The 18,724-nt window shown below is 44.3% G+C and overlaps 1 protein-coding gene across 2 annotated transcripts in view; it reads right to left on the bottom strand.

The window, feature by feature from the left end:
* RABGAP1L (RAB GTPase activating protein 1 like) overlaps window positions 1–18,724 on the bottom strand; it is a 97,604-nt gene that overhangs the window by 52,535 nt on the left and 26,345 nt on the right. Inside the window, exons 1-2 of one of the 2 annotated variants that reach the window (XM_010715812.3) lie at window positions 8,747–9,383; window positions 2,329–2,457 (exon numbers count right to left, since the gene is read on the bottom strand). In XM_010715812.3, coding sequence (XP_010714114.1) covers window positions 2,329–2,457; window positions 8,747–8,914 — 297 coding nt within the window. In that variant the 5' untranslated portion in view covers window positions 8,915–9,383. Of the gene's footprint in view, window positions 1–2,328; window positions 2,458–8,746; window positions 9,384–18,724 lie in introns of those variants that run through there. The other variant, XM_031554840.1, reaches the window with a different exon arrangement.

Below are 18,724 nucleotides of genomic sequence, written 5' to 3'. Positions count from 1 at the left end.
AGCACCTTCAAAATCCAAAGGTGAGCTCCTTAAATCCTGAGTTAAACTACGGTGTGAAATTAAGGAGAAAAAAAACACCACGCATTTTTTCATTTGCCTTCTCTAGAACCACGATAGGTTGAGCTCAGGGCAAAATACATGGGGAAAAAAAAGCACCAAGAGGTGGATTATTACCTGGGTAAGGTCCTGTTTCATAGTAATGCAAAAAAGACCACAACACATAGGAGAAAATAGATGAAGAGCATGAAGCTTGGCTGCACCATGATTTTGTTCTCAAGTTGTTATGCCTCAGCCATTAGTTTACAGTCCTGAAACAAATCTCTGGCACTTACTGCCTGATACTTACCCTAAAAACATCTGGTGTTTGGTCTACAAATACTAACACACAAGTGAGGAGCAGTGACAGACACACGGTGCTCAATTTATCCAATAGAAAGTACATGGTTGGAGGTCTGTTTGTTGATAGTTTTTTAAACAGAACAGGTTTTGCTGCATTCAACATGACAGAAAAATAACCTTCACACAACCTCTGCATTCCATGGGACCTCTTCTGACGATAATTATCAAGACCATAATTTCCTATTTGACCATGTCAAGTTCTGTAATTATTAGCTCCTGTTTGTACATCTATACCACAATTACAGTATCTAATTACAGAATTTTGGACCTTGTAAGGGACCTTGTCCAACACAGCAGGGTGAAGGACAGCTGGCTGCTCAGGGCCACTTGTTGTAAGTGGCTCCCCATATGGAGAGTCCACAACCTCTGGGGCAAACCATTTCTGTGACTGATCACCATTCAAGTCTGAGAAAATTAAACAACCCCAAACCACCTGCAACTGCTCCTGTTCCATCTGCAGTTCCATCCAGCTGCCAACAAAGCAGCCCCTGGGTACAGCTGCCAGTCACAGCCACTGATGCTGGGCAGCTCAGCCACATTCCAGCCCACCCTCTGTCCACGTACCTAGTCCACGCTTCAGCAGTTTGTCTGTGATGATGTCATGGTTTCAGAAGTTTTACTGCTCTCATCCCCTACACCAGCCATCTCATCACAGAAGCTATCAGTGTGATTTCCCCTCCATAAACTCACACTAATTACTCTCAATCACCTTGTCCCTTATCAGCTGATTTTTCACCGCCCATCAAATAGTTACCGTGCCACCTGCAGTCAGAGGCTTACCTTTCCTTCATTCAGCTCTCTAGAGACATTTTGTTGGCAAAAGTGAGAAAAATTGATCCAAATAAATAACAGCTGTGAATGTGAAGTCAGTCCAACCCCCATGTTTTAGTGTGATGCGAGACATGGAGCTAACACAGCCAAGGCAGCACGGAATGTCTCAGTAGGGATGCATAACTGACCAGTTACTAAGAGCAAAAAGATAAATTTATTGTGCTCGTTATGTCCTTCAGTTACTTATTGCCAAGGGCAGAGCAAAAAGCTACACGTGAAACATCCAACCATCTCTTTACTCCCAGGAACTCTTTCAGAAGCAGAGCTCAAATCTCAAATCCAATTTTCATAAAAGCTTTGCACAGATCATCTCTGTTTCTGGCTGGAATCATCATTAGTCTGGCAAGCCCTGCTCTGTGACAAGAGCAATGTTTTAACCAGGATGGAAAGAGCTCTTACTTAATAAACGATGAAATGAAGCAGCACAAAAGCAAATGAATAAATACATGGAGAGATACAAGGAACAGCTGAGAGTGGGCAGAGCCTTCTGTCCCATCATACAGTGCCAGCCCACTGCAGGGCCACACCAACAGACCTGATATTAAAGCCCATCCATTGCTAGACATATTCCAACAACATAAAAATCCCAGAAGAAATGCTCAGCCTTTCAAATGATGGTTTTATGAATGTCTGTAGCCCTTTTTAATAGATTTCCACCAACAAAATGGAGTCAGACTCCTCTGGTTTGCCATCACTCATTCCAAGCCCAATACCAGCACTCCAGATGTTCTCCAAGCCTCCTTTTTAGCAGCACAGCCTTGGATAACAAGATTTTCCATCTCGGTAAGCTTGATAAGCAAACAGAATTTCAGTTTCTACTCCAATACAACTGTATCACACATCAGCACTCTGCAAATCAATAGCATCAGGACAAAACAAATAATTATGACCCGTGACTATGTGATTATCAGATATTTGATTAATTGTGCTGCTGCTACCACTGCTAACATATCAGTCAATGAATTAGAAAGTTCTGATCACGAGTTTAGTATTTTAATAACAAAGCTTGTTGCAAAGCAAAGAGGGAAAAGCTCAGTGCTGTACTTTCTTAGCACTGCACCTTACCTTTGCCATGAGCAGAAATACAGGCTGCCTTACCTTGATGTTGCAGGCTTGTTCCATCAGCCTCCTGGCGTTCTCCTCAGCTCTGTACCTCTTGGGCAACTGAACCCTGAAGAATTTTAAAGCTCCTTCAAAATCAGCTTGTAGAAGGTCTTCTTTGGAGGTCTGTAACCGAACACAGAGAACTACTCTATAAACACTGAGAACATGAAGTCATGCTGTTTCACCAGATTTGTCATTTACTGAATGTATTTCAAATGACTGATACTCACACTGGCTCAAAAGACATCACCTTTGCAATCAACTCTTTAATTCCTATCTCATAAAACAAACCAGAGCTTAAAACTTAGCCAAGGAATGCCATGCAGAGAGGTGCAGCCTCTGGTACACATGAACGTATGCAGTCCTTCTGTACCTGCAGGGTAAGAAAGGGATTCTGGCAAAGCCTGTCAAGCTGCAGCTCAGGAAGGAAAAGGCAACAAAAAGAAACAAGGGAATCTGTAGTATTTTTTAGAGAGCTTATCTTTGTAACAGCGCTGGCTTTTATAACGCTGCTCTAAAAAGACAATGTATATATGGATATATATGGTTACAGACATTAACAGCAGAAGCAGAAATGCATATGACTCATAGGAGGCACTAGCAAGTCAATGTGCAGAAGTCTGTGACACCATTTCTCAGAGAACACCGTGCCAGAGAATGGTGCTTATTTCTATATCTGTCATAAGACTGTACCTCTCGCTGTGGTATCGAGCTTAGCAGGTCAGAAATGTGAAACATTCTGCACTAATCCCATTCTGCTGCTGAGGAGGTAATATGATTCATTACTCAGGGACAAATGAATTCATTTTTGGAGCTTCAAGAACTACAGGACGCGATCTTGCAGCCAAGCAGAAGCCTACAGACAGCTCCCTTAAAAGGCTCACAGAGATCTGACATCCAGATAACGCAGCCAGGACATCACCTCAAAATGGGAATTCTTTTCAAAGCAGAAGGAATAAAGAAAAGTATGGCAGTGTACAGCAGGGTGAGTCAGGCTGTGCCACCACTGACACACGTGGGGCAACACAGCCCCCCGTAAAGGCAAACTGCTGGATGTGAGCTTGGCACCACGTGGGGATGAAACCTGCACTGTGCGTGATTATCTATCACTCCACATATTCCCAAAGATTATTATACTGCACGCTCTGCTGAGCACTTACTAATAGCTTCTGCTACATTAATCACATGGCAAAAGTGAGAAAATGCTAAGTGTAGCTGAAGTAGCTTTGGAGGATCTGTTTCCCTGCAACCACGGGATTCATCTTTTTAAACTTTGTCTTCAAACTGCTCAGAGTTCCCTCAAGATCTCTGGATCCTCCCTTCCTTGGCAGCCAGAAAGCTGCTGGGTCATCCCTGCAGGCGCACAAGAAGAGCTGCCGTCAGGATGCTGATGAGCACTGCTCAGCTTTACAAACGAGCACATCCGCTTCTGCCCACAGCAATTTGGCAGGAGGGCTGCTTGGCCGAGGCAAGACCGATGTCGTGTTGACAGCAAGCTGCTGCTGAGGTATCCAGTGAATCAGACCCATTCGTGAACACAATTCTGGCCAAGGCATCCGCTTCCTCTTCTGAAGGCAGTTTTCCTTCTGGACCAGGTTTGTTAGGGTGATGTGTGCTATGCCCCGCTGCAGATGAGCTCCTGTTGTATACCCACAGAGCTGTGCCAAAGCAGCCGCAGGGGACAGCATCACAATGCCATGACACAGCTCTGGGCAGTGTTAGCTGGGCAGTGCTGGTTCATCATAGAGCTGTGTCATTGCTGGAAAAGACCTCTGAGATCCCCAAGTCCATCCCCAGCCCAACGTGCCTGCTGCCTACATCCCTCAGTGCCACATCTCCATGGTTCTCCAACACCCCCAGGCACGGTGACCCCAGCACTCTGCAGGCAGCCTGTGCCAGAGAAAGAAGCAGTAAGTGTTGGATAACCAGCTTACTTGAAAACGATCAGCCTCCTCTCTGCGATGCTAACAGCTTTGATTGCTATACGGACCAAAAAGGTTTCCCTATTCCACTGCAGATTTGCCCTCTGTGGAGATGAGATCCCCGCCGTATTCTTGTCTGCAGCCCTGCAGCCCCTGCTGGCCCACCCATAGCTCTGAGCAACCTGCAAGGGCACAGGGGCAGCCTCTAAACCCCATTTTGCTGGGGTTTGATTTATTGATTTCACACTGCAGAACTGCCAGCCAGGCTGACTGCCGTGCTTCCAACACAGTGGGAGGCTGCTTTCAATCACAGCTCCTGGACAGTTGCTCCTAGCACTAAACAAACACAGAGCACACTTCTTGTTAGAGTTTCACCATTTTAGTAGGTGCTGAGCTGCCCTCATTTCAAGCATTCTTCCCGGAGTGCCCGACTGTACGCTTCTATCTGAAATGTGTATTTTGGTTCAGCTTTCTGAAAATCAGCATCATGTATTTTGGGCTCTTGAATTTCTTTTTCTTTAAAAACAGAATCATAGAATGGCTAGCATTGGAAGGGACTCCAAGGATCATGAAGCTCCAACCCTCCCCCGCTGCAGGCAGGACCACCAACCTCCCCGTTTCATAGCAGCCCAGGCTGCCCAGGGCCCCATCCAACCTGGCCTTGAACACCTCCAGGGATGGACGGGGCATCCACAGCTTCTCTGGGCAGCTGTTCCAGCACTTCACCGCTCTCATAGTCAAGAACTTAAACGTTAAAGATCAACACTTAAATTATCCCACCAAACCTCAGAAAAGCAGAGGCACCTACCCTTTATGTCTACAGCACTTCACTAAAATAAGTAAATGTCAAAAAAGACAGAGGCAAATATGTCAGAACCACAAAGATGTTCTCCCCGGGTTTCCTTTGTATCACTGCTACAATGACTTTGCAACAACCCTCAAACCAATTACCTTCACAACATTGTAGCTATGGAGAATGTTGAGGTCTGAGAAACCTTTGGTCAATTAAAATCTGTAAGAAATAGAGTGAGCCATGGCAATGGGAACTATTGAAATTCAAAAATGATAACCCATCATACTGCATATTTTGGTAGTATGAGTGGTGGAGCAGAGTGGTTCAGCTCTCTGTACCTGCTGTGTGTTTTCGCTTCATCAAAATAGTCAGTTGGTGAGAAAGCTATGAGTTTCACTATTAAAATGACAAGAAATCAAAGTAACCTTTTTATACCAATGTAAACTGGGCTGCCTATTTTGTGTATAGATACATATATTTGTGTACGTCATGCAAACGAATCTTTTCAGGTACTTATTGAAAACAGGAAACAACAAAAACCAGTGTGTGTATAGAAGTATATATGTATGTGTATTTAGAAAGAGGGACGGATGGATGGATGCATATCCAAAAGAAGTACACAGTGTTGTTGCTATTCAATGATTCACATTTTGTGATCTTAATCAATAAATCACAAAGACATTCCAGGCCCCTCTGGCAGCTGTTTGACTGGCAGGGCTCTGTAAATGTGCTGGTTCATATCACTCAGCTCACGGATCTCACCAACAACTTCTTTCCCTCAGCCATCTGTAAGCCTAATGAGCTGCTAATTCCAGTTTGGCAGGTACATGGCATTGCTGTGCACCTGGGGACTCCAGGGCATTTTTTAATATTCGAGATGTAATTCTTAAATAATCATATTTGTGTTTAAAATATGTGTTAAAAAGACAGGCAAAAGAGGACACTCACTGAGAGCAATGCACTTCTGAAGTCTCCGCTTGCCTTGTAGGGTTTGGTTCAATGTCTCCTCAAGTGTCCTTCCCACATATTTCACTATATTCACAAAATGGCCTTGTATGGAATGGCTGAAATGAAGGACGAGCCCTTTTGCAGAAGTAGTAAGGAAGCATTCAAGTCTACAGATGAAGTGCTGGGAATGTGCAGATGTTTGAAAAAGAAGAACAGAAAATCTGAGCTCTTCTTTGTGACCGACTTAAGTAATGGTGTGTTTATTTTATTATTATTATTACTTCTCAAAATACTGAGGGAAAAGTGATTAAGACAAAGGCTTGGCTTTTTTTCCTTTCTTCAATTATTAATTTTGCAGTCTCATTCCTCACTGACTGTACCAACTAAATCCCCTGATGCCAGCTGGGAACTCAGAGAACAGAAGGAATTTCCGATCAACCACACTGCATATCCTTGATTTAATTCTTCCTCTTTTATACAAACAGATTGAAAAATTCCACAGTAATTTCTGCAGAATTAAGCATATATAGTATATCTCTTTAGAATTTCTACAGAATGCCAGTGAGCATAAACCTGTTGTACAATCTAATGGGCATCAGTCAGGAAGGAGAGCCAGTGAAGGCAGAGGAGAACCCGGCCATGCTCTACTCCACTATCGTATGTGCTACCAATAAATCCAAAATGCTTTCAAGTGACCCTACACTACTTTTTCAGACCATAATCTTTAATCTTTAACATACCTAGATGTGGTTTTAAGCTCCTGAAGAATGTGCAATGCACTATGAAGGCATGGGAGCTCCTCCTTCTACTCTGACTGCTCCTTCTCAATGCTGTATGTTGTTCAGTTTTGCTCCAAGCAGAGCTCCAGACTTGAGATCTGTCAGACGGCCCCAAGAGGAGGACATGGAGCTGCTGAGGAGCACCAGGCAGTGCAGACCTGGAACCCAGCATCTGGGCACGTGTCCTAGCTGAAGAGACCTGGCACACACCGCCAATACAGACCATCAATGGGCTCCTTCCATTGGCATCACTTCTGTCCCCTTCTAGGATGCGAAAGCTATGCTATCACAAATACTGTTTTCCATTAAAACCTGTTATCTCTGTAAAACCCAGTTTGGTATGAAGATGTCCCAGGGAAAACCACAACCTGAGTGGATAGGTGAAAGTTTCCAGAAGGCCTGGTTTTGTAGGCGATGGGCTGGCACCCAGCAATGGGCTCACGCTTCCCATTGCGCACACACAGTGCTGCACCTCTGCTCCAAATGCGATTGCAGACTGGTGATTGCAGATCCAGACTACAGAAGGTAATGTTCCATCTGCCATCTAAAATACGGATGAATGTCAATCAAATCTCTTTAAGAGAATGGGCATTATTAGCATCGCTTTGCCCTTTTTATCCTCCATTTTTTAATAACCACAGCATTCAGCAAAGCCCATTGCCCAGGTGACTAAGTCCACTAATTTCCTGGTATTCCCCACCTGGAGGGCCAGCTCCAAAGCCTGATGGATCAAGTGAAAAAGCCTAGTGGCTCTGTCTCATCACAAACCAATTCAGAACGACCTGGCAGCTCTCTCCCGGGAGATCAGCAGCACTGAGGCTACAGATTGGGGTGGGGGAGTGCTGAGGAACACTAGGAGCTGTGCAGGCACAGTGCTCACACACAGCACCTTCAGCCATGCATTACAGCCAGCGCTACACCCAGTTCTACAAGTGACTGCAGGCATACCCAAACTGCCCTTTGCTTCACTAGCAATCTGCGAGTTTGTGAATATTGCATCTGTCACTTCACGATGCTTGCAAGGTGCAAGTAATCACCTTTCTTTCTTTTTATTATTTTTCATTACCCAAATGCTGAGCATCTTACACCGCCAAGAACAGCACCTCTCATCCCAGGGTACCGCAGAACACGCAGCGATGGCTCAGCAGCACGATGAAAATGCACGACAGGTCACTCAACCACAGCGCAATATGGGGCTACGCAGGGTGTGGAAATAAGGCACGGGGCAGCAGCAGCTGCTTCTCCCCACACATGACTCCCAAATGGCATTTTGGTGTGCCCTGCCACCCAGGGCAGCAGCCAGTGCACACCCAAGGCAGGGACCAACTGCATCCTCTGCTGTTGTGTGGCTTTGGGTGTGTTTTGTGCAGCAGCAGTGATGATGAAAGTGCACTTCTCTGTGCCGTAAGATGCCACACCAATTTCGGGCCATCTCACAGACAGACATCATTTGCTATGGCACATAAAAACAGCTTTAACAGTTTATCTCCCAGATTGTTCCACACAAGCATTTTAAACTTCATACTTAAATTCCCTCACCAAAACTAAACACAGAAACAGCAGAAAACTACAATACACCACATCCTGAATTGTTATCATTGCCTAAAATGCTTAAAACAAACCTCTGATGCTCCAAGTATCAAATTTGAGCTGCTGCAAATTAAAGCACTTTCCAGCAGCACCCGGGAGCAGACAGAGCACGCTTATTTGGAACCATTACAGAACTGAGAACAAAAGCATTCACCGCTTTAGGACATGTTGTATGGGAAGAGCCCTGGTTGTGACTGCAGGTATCATAGGGCATAGGGAAGAGTCAGCACTCAGGAGCTGGACTGAGAGAAGCCAAGAGAAAAAAAAAAACAAGTGAGGTCTCCCACTACCATCCAGTGTAAAGAATCCCTGGGGAAGCAGGTTTGGGAGGGAAGATGGCAAATTCACAACGAGTTAATTTGAAGAAAATGTGATCTCACCGCAAGCAGCCGAGGCACAAACAGGCGATGCCCCATCCCCAGAAGTTCCAGCACCCGACATGCATACTCATTCACCAGCTTGCTCCTCTCGTCATGCATGTCCTGGGACTTTTTGACAGGCGGGGTGAGCTTGGCAGCCGGAGTTTTGCAAGGTACCCCTTCTTCCATCAGCAGCAAGTAGTAAGTATCCAGAGTGAGAAGAACAGGCTTCTAACCCCAATTTCCAGAAGTGCAATGAGAGGTGAGGTGAGCCAGCCCCGGATCTCGGAAACCGGCTCAGATGGGCGTCTACAGCTCAGAGCAAGAAAAGCATCTCTGCTAAGAATCGAGGAAAAATATCATCCGCTGTGTTTGCTCAGGCTGAGTCCGGAGAGGATGTGAAAAACAAACCAAAGAAAACATGGATCTAAAATGTACCCAAAAGGCAGGAAAATGGCAGAAATCGAGTGCGGGAGAGCTCTGATGCAAGAAAGGAGAGGGAGAGCTCTCAGGGCTCAGCGTGTCTGAGGCTGTGTGTGCGAGCAGACAGCAGCAGCGATAAGAGCAATAAAGCCGGGGCAGTTCTGGAGCTGCAAAAAGAAAAGGATGAGCTCATTGCAAGCTCGGGCTGGTGACAAGCGTGGCGGCGGCTGCTGCTGCCTCTCGCTGTGCATCGGCAATGAAGGGATGGGGAGGAGGGGGCTGGGAGGGGGAATGAGCATGCAGTGTGCGTCTCGGGGGAGAATGCCGTAATAAGAAGCCAATAGTGAGCAGCGGGACGGATGGGCTCCCCTCCCCTCCACCTCCCATCAATCCCACCGTGACAGGCTCTGCTGCTGGATCCCAGGCTCACGTACACGAACGGCATCCTCGGTGGGTAGGGAGAAAGGAGACTGCCAGGCAGCACAGGGACTGCTGGGTGACATGCTGCTGGACAATGCAGGCACACAGTGCGCTACAGAGATGGGCAGGTAGGGCTGGAAGCATCGTCCCTGCTGCACTGGAGAGGGGAAAGGACACAGCAAGGGGCTGCTGGCGAGGGAAGGGCAGATGCAGCAGATGCAGCCAGCTTTGCACGGCCTGTGCAGCGCTGAATGAAATAAGCAACAATCACTTCCAGCCCTGCCTTCTCCGGAGGCATTTCTGAATCTAGAGACGACGGGCAGGGAGGGGATGATGTCAGCATGTGCTCTGAATCGACTCTAGAAATTAACTGCATATCCATCAAGAAAGCAATGATGTCACAAATCCGTGGTCCTGCACCTCCCCAGGTGCTCTGGCCATCTGCCTGTGGACAAGGCAGCACATCACTGCACTCGTAGGCCTGCATTTAGGCAGTGTGCTTTGCTGCTGCTGCCCCTCTGCGCTGCCTAGCTATAAAATGGGCTCTGTAACAGAACAATGCGTGTTTCCATCACAGAGTAGTACCCCATCAGAAAGAAATGAAATCGTAACATACCACAATGAGCTCTGGACACCTAAACCACAGTAATTGAAAACGATTCTGCACTGCATATTAAGATATAAAAATCATGTGTTTATCACATTCTGAAACATCGTGTTTAGGTACAATAGTGACAAAGTAAAAATCAGTAGCTTGGGGTTGCTGAATTGAAATAAGAAACACGTTCATGTGCAGCTAAAATAGGAAAATTCATTTTAATTCACAATGGACAAGCATACATAAACTCAGCAAACAACAGAGAAAATGAGAGAAATAAATTCATTTAATTCAGTTCGATACACCACCCACACTGAACTCTCAAATACAAGTAAATTGTCTTGGATGAAAGGAAGTAAAGAATGATGAAAAGGATGTAAAAGGATGAAGAAAAGGACCAAAAACTGCCCCACCCACTCTGGTCAGCCTGGCTCACGGTGACACATGAAGCAGGTGGAACACAGAGGGAAGCTGTAAGTCAGAGATGGCAGCTCACAACAACATGGGACTGAAGCCAACTAATGCACTTGCAAACCTCATGCAGTACTGAGCAAGCTGTGTGATAGAGGCTGTCCTCTCTCAGGCTGTGTAGCACGGCTTTGGAGATGCAGATCCTCCCAAAGGAGCAGATGACAGCTGTGATGGTGGAGATGACCACGCTTCAGCCTGGCTGAGCTCAGGCAGCTACTGTGGTGATGCTGCAGAGAAGCTACGTGGCACTGCGGGACACAGCGGTGATGGCTGTACTAAATGACCTCAGGAGTCTTCTCCAACCTTAATGATTCTATGAGCACCAACACGTTTCATTCTTGTTTAAGATTACAGTAACATTGTGATGGGGACTCCCCTATACCTCCCAAACTCCTTCAGTGTGCAGTTCCAAAGACTCCAGCTTATCTTCTTGTTTAGCATTATGTGTGTAAGTCAGCACCGTAACTGACTGGCTATTCATCATTGGTTGAATTCTCACTAAACCCTCTCTGCAGGGTGAAAGGGTTTAAAGAAAGGAAGGTAGCTTGAAAAATTCAGAAAAAAAATCAGACAAGTGTTTACACCTTGTTAAAACACACAGTGGTAAGCATGATATTCAAGAAGCATCAAGGTTCTATCCTCAACCTGAGACTGAAAACACGACTCAAAACATTAAAAAGGAAGAGATGAGGGCATTATATGGTGTGCTTTGGGAAACAAAGAAGAGACAGAAGAGACCGCAAGGGGCAGAGTCACTGGGGACCAGGCACAATCTGTGGGCAGAGCATGCAGAGTGCTGGCCATGTGAAAAGCCTTCCATTTCTCCTTGCATAAATCAAACTTAACAAGATTTGGTTCACTGTGGCTAAGATCCGGGCTTATGAATAATGGAATGAAGTGATTATTAAATAAAGTCTTTAATTCTAGAAAGTTATAATAGGATCCAGTAGTTAGAGGCTAAAACCAGATGAATTCAGGTTAGAAATAAGGTTCACACTTTTAGGAAGGAGGAAAATTAACTACAGGACAAGCATCCCAAGGGATGTGGTCTACTACCATCATTACAGTTTTTACATCAGCCCTGGATTTCTTCTTTAAAAAACAGGTTTTAGAAATCCTGAGAAGTTTCAAGGCTTCATAAAAAACCTGACCTGCCAGCTAAAATCCATCACTCATTGTTTATTACAGAGCATAACAGCAACCTGTCATTAGATCTGCAGTTTGAGACTTTTTATACTCCCTACCATTCTCAGATCTTTCTACATCCTAATTGAACACTGCATCTTACTTCTATTTGTGCCTGATGCAGAACTGTGATTTGTCCTTTGTGCAGATCTCGCTGCTCCCATCCATGCCTTTGGCACTGCTCTCAGCCCTGCCATTAGCTTGCTGCCCTGGATTCTTCAGAAAGGCCTGGCTGAAGTCAACATAAAACCTGGAAATGGCCCAGAAGGCAGTAACTGGCACACTAAGAAGAATGCCTTAGGGTAAGCACACATTACTTGAGCTCCGACTTCCAAGCTGGAGATTATCTGGTTTTTAAACTATGGTTATATTCTTTTTCTGGCCATGAAATACCTGCTTGTGTGGCTCTGCTGCCACTACGTCAGCTCAGACACAGGCAGCAGAGGTCCACTGAACTCTGACTAATTGGCTCGTGGAAAAATGCTCCTTCTGCAAAGCAGACCATGTGGAATCTGAGCTACGTATACAGAGATGTAGACACAGAGAAAATAGATAGAGAAGGCTCATGAGACCCCAAGGAAAATGATGGGTTTCTGTTTATCCTTTTATGATAGTTGAAGCGGGAGCTTTGTGCTTCTTGCAATCTTTTCTACAGAGAAAAACTATGTGCCAACATGGCTATTGCAGCTCTGCCTTAATATTTTGCCAGTAGTGCCCAGTGCCCAAACACAAACGTCTTGGTTTTAACAGCTTTCTCCCCTGCATGTTTAAGAAGACATGACAATTTGCTGTAAAAAGCAGTGACTTGCCCAACTCCCATCATTTTAAAATTCCAGCCCTATGTATGTGGCGAGGATTTCTTTCTCCCTTTCTGCACCCTCTCCCTGCCCACACATTCTCCCAGCCCTGTGCCCTCCCTCTATCCCTGCCCTTCTGGCCTTACCTCCCATCCTGTGCTTCGTGTCCACAAGAATATCCATTTTTTATGATAATGGGGCATGCTACTGAAAGGTCAGTACTGAGATAAACTGAACATTTCCGTAATTGCTATATCAGCTGCTAACTGATCAATGCCTACATATGATAGCATCTCTCTTTTACATGTCAACTATCCGTAAAAAAAAAAGGGAACTGGATTGTCTTTAACACTGTAGTGGCAAAAATAACTGGCTTTGAAAAGCTAAATAGAATCTAAAACTTGAAGAACAAAAAAGAAAGCTCTCTTTCAAGTTCTTCTCTGCAAAAGGATAAGACAAACCCTGCAGCAGAACAAATCTGGAAAGCCATATGAATTGCATCATGCCCACAATGAGTGCTTCACCTCTTACCTTATCAGAAATTACTTTGTCGTGTCTGTTTTTCAGGTCTAGTTGCAACAGAATAATCTGAATTTACTGAAGTTTCCATCTCTTAACATTATCAGAGAGAACACGACAAAGCAATTACTTCTCAGAGCAGATTCCAACCCTGTGCCAGGCTCCGTGCTCGTTAACCTGTTCTTAGATGGCTTAGAGAAGAGGATGAATCACAAGGTGACAATGTTGGCAAATGCTACTGAATTATTCAGGGCTTACAGTAAAGAACTGAGGAAGGTCTGTAAGAGTCTGAGTGACTGTGCAATAGTACAGTAAATGAAAATTTGGTGTAGATAAGTGTAAACTGCTGCAAATGGGGAAAAAATCTATCGTTTTTACATATAAATGACAACTGACAATTGCCACTCAGAATGAATCTTGGCATTACCATGGATGGTTCAAAGAAAATGGCACGGCTGAGGTCAACAAAATAAGTCAAATGGTAGGAATTAATAGGAAAGTAAAGGTAATTTAAACTGAGAATGCGTTATTCTGCAATACAACTCCACAACATCTTCAACATTATGCACTAGTCTGGTACTCCTACCTCAAAAAGGAAATAATAGAGACCAAGAAGTATATAATGAGGGAATAAGACTGATCAGAAGCTTCCAGGTGAGGAGATAAAAAAATATATTCAAATGATCAAGACTGTAAAATAGATGATTGATGAGGGATACAGCAGACCTGTAAAATCATGAGTGGCCTGGAGGTACAAGCTGTCCAAAACCTCCTTCAACCCCACTTTTTAAACTGTAATGAGAAAGAACAGCAAGGAGTAATATCAGCAGTGGATGTGTGTTGGGGGATAAAGGTAGCTTCATCTTAAGGGATGTGACAATGGCCATTTTGGCTTACACTGCAAACCGCAGAGCTCCCTGAAGAATTAGGTACAGCTCATCCATAGGCAACAGAATCCAAGGCCTGTGAGAATCAATCACTGCTCTGTCAATCTCTGCTACGTCCACTTCTCACGAGGATACATTTCTGAGCTATATCTTTAATGCTGAGCAAAATCTCAGATGTCGTTTTGAAGTTCTTTGTTGGCACAAGTGGTAATTTAGGAGGTAAACGATGGACAAAACCCAAGACAGGTTAGGTGAAATGTCTATTCTTAATGCTTTGGAAGTGAAATAAGAAAATTGACAATCCTTAACATGCTCATTAAGGAGTGAAATGCTAATGTATATTTAAGTACAGAAAAAAACCCCATCAAAATGTTTGCCTTTGTAGAGGTCCATATCCAAAGTAGTGAAAAATTATGGGTGGATCCTTAAGGTTAGTCGTGAGTACTATGCCATAAAAAATTAGAGAACAATACAATACTCACAGTTATCAGAAAAATAAATTTCTGTAGGTAAAAGGATGTCAATACCTGACAATAAAGTGTCAGTACAAGGCCAATACAGAAAACACAGCACATTCAAACAGCCAAATACAGACCCGAGCAGATGCAGAAGGCTACCACTAAGATACTCAAAAGTTCAAGAATACCAAGAATATTGGGCTGTGTATTAAGGAATATGACTGGTATCTATACATAATTCAAGGTGGTAAGTGTGTCCCTCTATGGGACAATCTAAGAAAAGAGGACAGTGTTGATGTAAGAGCAGAGGAATGTAAAAAGCAAAGGAAGAAGTTCAGACTGCAACAGGAAAAACAGAGTTCCACCAGCACACTGCTGCTGCTAACAGCTTATAATGTGGATGCCATGTCACACGATGGTGCAAGTAGAGCAGAGAAGCAATTCTTTGGCCCAGAACATCCTTTCCAGTTCACATATAGGATAATTTTAAAAAAATAATCAAGTAATACTCCTAAGCTAGAACAAATTTGACTTTTTATGTTCTTTTTAATATAGGGAGTATCAGTATCAACTACTAAATTGATAGCATCATCTGCTGTCGCTGTCTTTGTAGCTGGTGTTCTCTTTTATGTAAGGCACATACAGGCAACAAACAATGTTGAGATGGAAACAATGAGGATTCACAAAACTGTTGTGTTTGTATTATACTCTGTTATTATTGATATGTGCAATGAAAAGCAGTTTAAGAACTCGGAGCAACCATCAGAAATGCTGCTTATATTTGGCTGAGTTTAACAAACAATATACTTAAGTACTGACGTGAAGATAATAGGGTACTGAGGTGAATCTCTGCTAAAGCAGTTCCCTGCAGTAGGTGGCACAGAAAGCATCCAGTTGGGTCCTGAATATCTCCACAGAAAGAGATTTGGGCAGCCTGTTCCAGCGCTCTGCCACCCTCACAGTAAAGAAGTTCTCATCTTTGTATGGAACTTCTCATGTTCCAGTTTGTGCCCACTGCCCCTTGTCCTGTTGCAGGGCACCACTGAAAAGGCCCCATCTTCATGACTCCTGCCCTTCAGATATTGATTGGCATTTAATCCCCTCTCAGTCTTCTCTTCTCCAAACTATTTTCCAACAAAGAAATGAACCAGCTGATGATAAATGAGATCTGAAAGTACGCTGGCACTGGAATGGTTCTTCTTCCTCTTCCTCTAACAGCCTTACCAGGGATTTTAAGTGAAAATATCAGTGCAACATTGCTTGCAGAGCTGTCTGAACCACGCTTTTCTCAGCTGCTTCTTTCAGCACTGGGTTCTTCTCCCACCTCAGTGCTTTGCTGTTATCTGATGCTCAGAAGCAGAAAAGCGAGTAACGTCTGCGCTAGCAGCGCAGCTCAGTGAATGTTAATTCAGGTGCAGCCTGTAGGTGATGTAACCCAGTGATTAATGCCAAGCTGTAAAATGCTGCCACCAGCTGGATGGAAAGCAGAACATTGGGATGCTACAGCAAATGAAAGCTGTTTTGCAGTCAATAAATCAGATTAATGCCCTGCCACAAAGGGCGGCCTCCACTGCTAAGGAGCTTTAATCCACATTGCTGCATGCTCAGAAGGTGGGAGGAGGAAAGGGAAAGGACAGCCCTCGTGCCTCGAACACATGTTCATTTTCTGAAGAGCACAGCACCGAGATATCACGGGTCACTGGTCACAGAAGCAGCACTGCTGCTTCCAAACCAGTAGCCACTCACCTTAAGCATGAGCAGCTGGCTGGAATAGTGAGAAACTGCAGTGAGACAGGGGGAGCTCAAGAGAAAAGCTTTCTGTTGCTATTTAATGGGGGGACTGAGGAGCACACACTTCACAAAAATGCAAGGAAAATGGCATTTGCAAAATGAAGACTCATATTCCACTGTTGGATGATTTCCTCCTCCAAACTAAATCCAAGAGGTTAAGGATGAGAAAACAATAAATCAAATGTTTTAAGACAGAACAAAACCTAGGAATTATGAGGCTGGACAGTGATAGAACAAGGGGGAATGGTTTTAAACTGAGACAGAGAGGTTTAGGTTGGATATTAGGAAGAAGTTTTTCAGCCAGATGGTGGTGAGGCACTGAAACAGGTTGCCCAAGGAGGCTGTGGATGCCCCGTCCCTGCAGGCATTCAAGGCCAGTCTGGATGTGGCCCTGAGCAGCCTGGTCTGGGGTTGGCAACACTACACATAGCAGGGGGTTGGAACTGGATGAGCATTGTGGCCCTTTTCAACCCCCAGGCCATTCTACGATTCTATGAATTGCTTCCATTCACTTCAGAACGAGCGACAGGCACAGCCTTACAACCTCGCAGCTTTCAGAGCTCTTTCTCTGCAGCACTCATGTTCACTTTCTGCCATTTACAACAACCAGTAAACTAAAACACATCACCTCTAATGACTGTAAGGGGTTATGAACACATCTGAATAGGAAAAAAATATTTCAGGTTTTCCATCATGAAAGAACACCAACCCACGCTTGCAAGCCAATCATAAAATGCTAATTTGATGACATATAATCAGCAGCCCTGTGATGGTACCACTACGGAAATATGCTCTGATGTGAGTGTTTCTGATTTAGAAACTAATCCTACTTCCTGTGTCTTCTTTGTAGCTGGTACTGGCTGTGGCATAGCAACATCTATAGGGGATAATGCCTCCCTTTCCACTAAGAGCCTATGACCGATGGAGCAAGCAGCAGATACAGCACTCTGCGTAAGTATTAGATCTGCTTTGTGCAGAATTAAAATCAACTTGCAAACTTTTCAGATCATAAAATAGTCACAACAAAACTGACAACACACTTCCTTGAATTTTCCTCTCCTGGAAAGGCCAAAGAGAAATGATCAATTGAAAATGCAGGGTGTTGTGGAATATATTATATACAAGGAAAGAACTGAGTATATTCTGTTAAAAGAAATGAGGGTAATTTTCTGGCATTACAAAATTCCTATTCACCATTCCAAGCCTTATCATGTTTCCTAAGGAGTTGTTATGTTGCTAACCTCAGTTCAACTGTCTCCAACAGCAGCAGCAGGAAACACAAGGAAAACAGACCGCTGGGTGTATACTCGTGGTCTCCAAGCCAGACCACAGAACTACGTGGAACTGAATTCTAATTTCCTGAAAGCCTTGCCAGCCATTTTCAGCTCAACACAAGCACTCCTCCTTTTCCTTTTCCTCAGCTGAAGATCCATACACTGGTACCTCTCCCTGTTTCCAGGTTCTGATCCCAACTGGCTGCCACTTGGATGCTTGGTCTCACCTTTTCACTCTCTCTCATGTCACCACCTGCTAAAAGCTGCCTTTAACCATGTGGTCTATAAAAAGCAGAAAACAGAAGCACCTCCATGGTTGCAAACAAGTTACAAAACAGGCAGAAAAGAGTGCACACTCCTCTCAACCCCACCTTTCTTTTTCTTGTACTTACAAATTTAGATTCCTGTGTGGGAGCACTTCCCTGGAAACATACATTAACCAGCTTTTCTGCTTATAGGCTGGTTCATTTAATACGTATACTCACATTGAAAATGACACCACCACCTGATGCTGACTGCGTGAGTACAACACAAGTTACTTGGGACATATCCTTAGCATAATGCTACCTGCTGTCTTATACTTACCTGCGCTCCTCCACTTAGCTTATCTTTCCCCAGGTGATTGCCTGTGCCCTGAAATTTGCAGTGCAGCACTACCACATATACACAGACAGACAGATATAGATGCACATAGATATATTCCTACTGTGGAGCATTTGTGCTGTAGGACTGAGTGCTGAAGAAGTCGAGATCCTGAAAATTGTTCTTTAGTGAAGAGCTCAACTGGTAGCTGTTTGTCTTTTTGAGGAAAATGAGGAAGAACTGAAAAAATATGCAGGAGGACCAGCAACAGGTGAATGATACTGTCTGCATCCACATCACGGGGCTGCTGTGTCAGTACTGGCAGACTGCTCTACCCTGAGCTTTGGACCAAATCGTTTGAATTCTAAGGTGGAATTTCTAATTCTGTATCATATGCCCATGTAAAAACTGGATGTGCACTAAAGCCAACTTGTGAAGATTGATACAAGTTCATTTTGAGCGGTCTCACTGGCATCAGAAGGGCCAATGGTTCATCCACAAGTGGGTTTTTCTTGTGTGTGTTACTTTGCTTTAGGTAAGCTCTGAGTCTAAACCAAAGATAGAAGCTACCCATTCCATAAAAGACTTCCATCC

This window comes from Meleagris gallopavo, chromosome 10, assembly GCF_000146605.3.
Source record: "Meleagris gallopavo isolate NT-WF06-2002-E0010 breed Aviagen turkey brand Nicholas breeding stock chromosome 10, Turkey_5.1, whole genome shotgun sequence".
NCBI lineage: Eukaryota > Metazoa > Chordata > Aves > Galliformes > Phasianidae > Meleagris > Meleagris gallopavo.
The sequence above is the reverse complement of the archived record's forward strand: the minus strand, read 5'-3'. Positions and strand labels throughout refer to the sequence as shown.